The sequence below is a fragment of the Microtus oregoni genome, unplaced genomic scaffold (assembly GCF_018167655.1).
Source record: "Microtus oregoni isolate MIOR12 unplaced genomic scaffold, Mior012 000056F_ref0000123, whole genome shotgun sequence".
NCBI lineage: Eukaryota > Metazoa > Chordata > Mammalia > Rodentia > Cricetidae > Microtus > Microtus oregoni.
Genome location: NW_024543832.1, coordinates 7993169 through 7999823, shown reverse-complemented (window position 1 = coordinate 7999823; position 6655 = coordinate 7993169). Strand labels below are relative to the sequence as shown.

Below are 6655 nucleotides of genomic sequence, written 5' to 3'. Positions count from 1 at the left end.
AAGGTTGTTGTCTTCACAGAGACCACAAAGCTACACTAGCATGTAGAACAAAGGGAGAAGAATGTAAGATTGTTCTACATGTCCATGTTACTTATTTGAGGGGAAATTGATGGAGATGTACATACAGGAGTAAATTGTACAAATTTACATTTATTTATTAATATTTCAGTATGTTTTCAGGAATGTGTGTTGTCAATAATGGCACATTTCTACTTAATGATTCCATTTACTATATAATTTTTACTGAACATTTTTAATAAAAACACTATTATCATATCTACTACCAAGTTTGAATTGTATACTAAAAGGAAATGTTAATAACATAAACACAATTTAAGTTGCTATTGGTAAAAAGGATGATACTATTAAAAAGCGTGCCTTTCCAACAATAGGAAAACTGCTTGGGAAAATGGAACACAATGAGTTTGTTATCATGAACTATTTTAATTTGATGTTTGAATTTTGTATGAGGCTTTAGTTATTCCAAACAGAGGGAAACCATATTATTGTTTGGTGTAGGAGGGTCTTCTGTCTATGTGTTATTTTCATTGGTTAAATAAAGAGACTGCCTTGGCCTAGTTGATAGGGCAAACTCAGGTAGGTGGGGAAGAACAGAATTCTGGGAGGAAGAAAGCAGAGTTAGAGAGTGCTGCCCTCCATGAAGCTGCCAGGTCAGACATGCTGAATCTTTCCCAGTAAGCCACTGCCTCATGGTGACATACAGATTATTAGAAATGGGTTGAATCAAGATGTGAGTTAGCCAATAAGAGGCTAGATATAATGGGCCAGGCATTGTTTAAATGAATACAATTTGTATGTTGTTATTTCAGGGTACAAGCTATCTGGGTGGGGGAATGCAGTCCTCTGCGTCTTCTAAGACAATTGTTTCACAATATGTTAAGATTCAATGCTTTCTACTTTTTTCTTTGATTAAACAGAGTTTTTCTTAAATGGGAAAGAATTTTATGTGTGTTTTAAAAAATAATATAGCCATACATTTTACAATAATTGTTGGCTTTTTGTATATAATTTCCTTTCCAATATTGGGTCATTGAATACCAATGATTAGCTTTCCATAGAAACATGAGATATTAAAGAATATAGAGACTCTCTGTTCCTACGTCCAGTGGAACAGGCAGATCTCTTATAGCCTCCCTCAGTACCACATCCCTTTCTCTTAGCCTTCAACTCCAAAAAACATTGCATGGAAACCTACCAATCACATAGGCCACGGAATCAGGTGGGCATATTTATACTTCCTATTCTCCTTCAATTTCAAGATCTCTTTCTTTTCCCCACCCCTGTACCAGCAGACTACCTGTTGAGGTCTATATTCCCTGTCTAACCACATTACCAAGGGACTTTTGGAAAACCTTGCTTTCCTCCTACCTGTGGACCCCTGAAAATTCCCCCTATTTGTTCATGACTATTCCTAATTGTCAGTTCCCAATGCCTAAAAGCAATGCTATCCAGAACCCCCAGTGGCCACATAAGGCACTATCACTGAAGCATTTGCTACCAGGCTAACCACAGCCACCACACTCGTCCAAGAACCAGAGAAGAAAACCAACTGAAAGGAACAAAACACTCACCCAACAAAGCCAAGAACAGGTATCAGCATCTAAAATTACAATCATCCCAAGCCAAGATGCTTTCACATTATTGTAAATACATAATCAATAACAGTCAGAAATATGTACTTTCTAATACATAGCAACTACTATAAAATAGGTACTGAGTAATGCAATATTGCTAGATCACAGAACAAAGATTTCAAAATAGTATTTATAAGCATTTGAGATCATTAAAGCAGGAGGGTACAAAGTCATCCATTTATAAAATATACATAAAATAAAGAGTGGAATAAAATGAAGAAAACAATTCAAGACATGAAAATGAAAAGAGAATTGATAAAGAAAAGCTAAACATAGGTAAAATGTGAAATGAAAAATTTAGGAACTACAACAAGAACTACAGGGACAAGATTCACCAAGAGAATACAAGAGATAGAAGAGAAATTTTTGACCTTGGAGACAACACAGGAAAAAAGCTACAACATTAAAAAATGCTAAAAATAAAATAAAATCAAGACACAAAACATGCAGCAAATTCAGGTCACTATTGAAATACCTGATTTAAAATAAAAGGAATAGAAAAAAAAAGAAGAAACCCATGTTTCTGTATGAAAGATTTCCACACTAGTCTAGAATGGAGTATAATAAAGGTTTGTTAATTGGGGGGTAAACTCACAGAATTTATCAGAGGGCAAAAAAGCAGAAAGAGTAGTAATCCATAGTCCTCTGCATGCATGGAGAACTGGAACCAAATACAGCAGCAAAGGGATACACACACGTTTTTTGTCTGCATGTATAGCACGTGAGACCATGCCCAAAACGCGCCAGTATCTTAAAGACTATTGACTGAAGGAGTTCCCATAGCTCCTCCCCCATTTTTCTAAATAAGAGAGTTCTGAGCCTAATATATAATTATATACAATAAGAACAAATATCAAGTATAGTAATTAGAATTACAACCAGCATAAACAACATCAAGCAAGAAACATATGCTAAATGTTTTAATAGTTATCCTATCCTGAAGAGTCTAATTCTTATATTTGAAATGACTTGGTAAAGTCATGAGAGGAAAGTAACTGTGACTATCTAGTCCTTGACCCCATCAAAGACCTGAGAATGGAAATAATATTACTTGAGTAAACAGGAAGTATATTCAAGTAACTTCCAAAAGTTGCAAAAAAAAATGACAGAGACAACCAGCTACCTGGGCAATCACCCAGTCTCATTTGCAATGTTGGGGCCACTAACTTTGGCTAAAGGCTAGCATAACTGACAGACCATGTTCAGTGGCAGGAATAATTTCAAAACCATCTTACCCTGTCTTGACAAGATTTGACAGTCTTTTTTCTTATATCCTGCTTCTCCTGTCCAGACACCATGCACTTTGTCAGTAGTGGATGCAAGGGGAGTTCTTGCCCAAAGGCCAGTTTGCCAAAAAGAAAACAAGCCCCAAATGGAGTGTTTTCAGTGCCCAACATTCTCTTGGGAATAGAGTAGTGCTGCTGGGTGCATTCGTGTCTCATGTCAACAGAATCTTATGTTATTTTAAATGCCATATTCTATAGTTTTTTGAAGTGGTTGAAGATTACTTATCTATGTGGAATAAGTCTCTCTGCATCTAAAGAACTTGATTAGTCTAATCATAAATATGACAAACATGGATGACTATTGGACCTATAATTCTTAATTATTATATAGATTAAAGACTAAGGTTTCACATTAAAATGTTAAACAATCTTTAAACAACTGTGCAGCAAATGAGGACAATGATCTCAAAATGTATGCAATGTAAAAGTATCTTGATCAGAGCTAGAAATGTATACTGCAATATGATAAATATATCCTAAAACTGCAACAATATACAAAACATTGTAAGCTGAGGTAGAAACATGCATCTATAGAATATGACAAAAATTTATATAGGTGCACAAATATTGCAAACAGAAATAGGAGCATATGCAATATAACAAATATAATTTGAATTTGCATCAATATACAAGAATCCATAAAAATGTAAATTGTCTATAAATATTAGCTCACAAGTATTCTCACTATTACTCACTATTATTATCAATGTGAGTAAATGCACACTAATCTACCTATTATTCCACCCAGTCCCCTATATTTTTCAAAAGAGATCCCTGAGCCTACTTAATTTCCACTCCCAACCCAACCTATATCACTTAAAATCAATCCCTAATAGATGTACCTAACCTTGAGAACAAACTTTTTGGGAGAAGGGATGCTGTCTTCTAGAATTACTTCCAGCTGTCATGGGAGTGATATTTTTTCTATGTGATATTGTAAAACTATAATGATGATTAATTTTCAAGATTACTCTCTTTTTTTTAAGTGACTCCAATTTAGAGAGCAGTCTGTCCCCCAGTCATCTTCCAACAGCACTCCTCCACACAACCCACCCAGCACATGGAAAGCTAGGGGCTCACTGCAGACCCCCAAACCCAGCAGCCCTTCTCTTGTACAAAGGCCAAAGGATTCTTCTCTCTCCTTGGCTGGGACTCAATCAGGTGGAACCTGCCCCGCCTTCTGCAGCCCTATTCCAGCAGTAGTAACAGGCAGGCAGTGGGAGTAGAGATTTTAATATCTTAAATCAGAGTGGGCCTGCCTTTCACTGCCAGGCCCCTTCTGGGGCTTCCTATCTTCGTATTGCCTGGAAGGCTGCCTGCAGCCAGGGCTTCCCTCATCTCCTAAGAAGGATCCAGCACCAGCCTGAGAAAGGAGGCAATAGCAGCTAAAGGAGTGAAAGGGGGGAGGAGAAAGAAGCGTGTGTAGGCGCATGTAGGTGTGTACTTATGTGTGAGAACACATGTAAAGTGTCAGGTTTATAGACCCTGGCCCAGAGACAGTCTAGGATGGAAAAGGAGGTAGGGCAAGAAACATCCTTTCTCCCTGGCACCGTGGGCTCACCCTGTCCCAGGGGTAGGTAGAATGGATTCTGTGGGAAGTATCCCTAAGTCCGAGCTTTCAGGACTTGAGCCCTGTGAGTCTGGTGGAGTGAGTGATCCAGTCTGTGGGACACTTGGTCTGTCTCCTTTTGAAAGTCCTGGAAAGGTGGGAGGTAAGAAGTGGAGGGAGACAGGTCTCTGCTAGAAGAACTTCACTCCTCGGCCATCACTGATAGTGATAATCTCTGCCTTGTGCTCCTGCTGTAGGGCCTGCAGAGCACGAAGTAGGGTTGCCTCACCCTGCCCATGGAACTCTTCGTCCTCTGTGTCTTCCCCACTGGTCAGTTCATACAGCGTAAACACAGAGTTGTTCTGGCCGCTCCTGGAAACCCATTGATAAATGAGTTTCCCCCGTTCTTCTGGCCTCCGCCACATGATCAGGAAGCTAGTCTTATTCTTATACAACCACTCGAGGTTCCCTTTCTTTCTTAGCTCCTCTAATACAATCTGGATTGACTCCACAGGAAGTTTTCGCTGTAGCTTGACGTTGAAGAGCGGGCTCTCCTGGGCTTCCATCACCATCATGCTGGACTGTTTGTGCAAGTGGCAGAAGGACAGAACCAGAGAGCACCAGGCGGCCAGCTGCTTCTGCTGAGTGTCCACGTTCAGCTGTAACGTAAAGAAGGGCGGGAAGCGGTACTGCCACGGCCACTTGAAACTCATTGTCATCGTAGTAGCCCAGAAAACCCGGAACCTCAAGATTACTCTCTTGCTTAATTGCAAGTAGTCTCTGAGTAGTCAGTAGGGTTTTTCTGAAGTTCTTATTTGAAGTTCTCCCCAGAACATTGTAAGAAGGTGCACCATCTCAGCCAGCTAAGTTGAAACACTCTTGAGCAGCTTGTAACACAAAAGTGATCTTAAAGTACTGCTATCAGCATCATGACATCATATCCGTTATTAATGAAATTAATTCCTTATCATCTGGTATAAATTCAGTGGTTTTATTTAGTATGCAAAATAACTATTTCTGCATATTGCAAATCAGAAACTATATTGAGAGGTTATTTAAAATCCCTTAGTACCATTAGAATATCGTATAATTCTCTCCTTTGGACAGAATTACAAGGGTTTTGTTCTATTTGACTTAAATCTTCTGAATTGTAACATGCTTTTCCTGATTTAATTGATTCAGTATAGAATGTATGGGCTCTAGTTATTGGTGTGTCACATACAATGCAGGAAAGGATCCAAGCAGTGCTCTTTATAACGTTAATTCTATTGCTTTTGGGAAAGTTGAGAATAATCTCTCCTAAAAATAATCAGCAAAAGTTTTTTACCAGGGTTCAATTGTTTTCCCATAATATTTTAAATTCATCACTAGTAAAAGGCAATATAATCTGTGCCTGGTCTTTTCCTGCTAATTGACAAAGTCTCATTTTTCCATTTATAATTAATTCAGAGACTTTTTTCATGTAAGTTTATAATTTTTTATTTGGTTTATGTGGTAAAAAGATCCATACTAAGATAATATCTTCCCTCTGCTTTAAAATTCCTATAGAGGAAATTTTGGAGGGGAATATGACTAAGAATGCAGGTAAAATTTGGATCCTTGCAAGCCATATGAGCCTTCCTTCTATAATTTCTCTTCAATCAAAGTCAACTCTTTCTCAGCTTCAGCTTTTAATTCCCTAGAACTATTTAAATCTTTGTCAACATCTGAGGTTTTCTTTTTTTATTGAGAAAAGGAAAAAGAAGTTTCACCCCCTCCCAGCCTCCCATTTCCCTCCCCCTCCTCCCACCCTTCTTCCCCTCCTCCACTCCTCTCCCCCTCCCTCTCCAGTCCAAAGCGTATTCTCTCTCTGCTGTTTGATTAGTTTATAGGTGTTTATCAATCTTGTTAATTTTCTCCAGGAACCAGCTTTTTGTATCATTGATTCTTTGGATTGTTTTCTGTGTTTCTATTTTGTTGATTTCAGCCCTTAGTTTGATTATTTCCAGTCTTCTACTTCTTCTAGGTGAGTCTGCTTCTTTTTTCTAGAGCTTTCAGGTGGGCTGTTAAGTCTCCAATTTGTAGTTTCTCTGTTTTCTTTAAGTGGGCACTTAGTGTGAAGAACTTTCCTCTTAGCACTGCTTTCATAGTGTCCCATAGGTTTGAGTATGTTGTTTCTTTATTTT

At 38.3% G+C, this 6655-nt stretch overlaps 1 protein-coding gene across 1 annotated transcript; it reads right to left on the bottom strand.

Annotated features, from left to right (window-relative positions):
• Positions 1 to 4681: 4681 nt before the first annotated feature.
• Positions 4682 to 5209, bottom strand: LOC121438705 (vacuolar protein-sorting-associated protein 25-like). The gene has a single exon (XM_041639091.1). It carries the CDS (start codon positions 5207 to 5209, stop codon positions 4682 to 4684), a length of 528 nt encoding a protein of 175 aa, XP_041495025.1.
• Between the last annotated feature and the right edge of the window lie 1446 nt (positions 5210 to 6655).

Coding starts and splice junctions, on each gene's coding strand:
- LOC121438705 (XM_041639091.1), bottom strand. CDS start 5,209: ATGACAATGAGTTTCAAGTGGCCGTGGCAGTACCGCTTCCCGCCCTTC.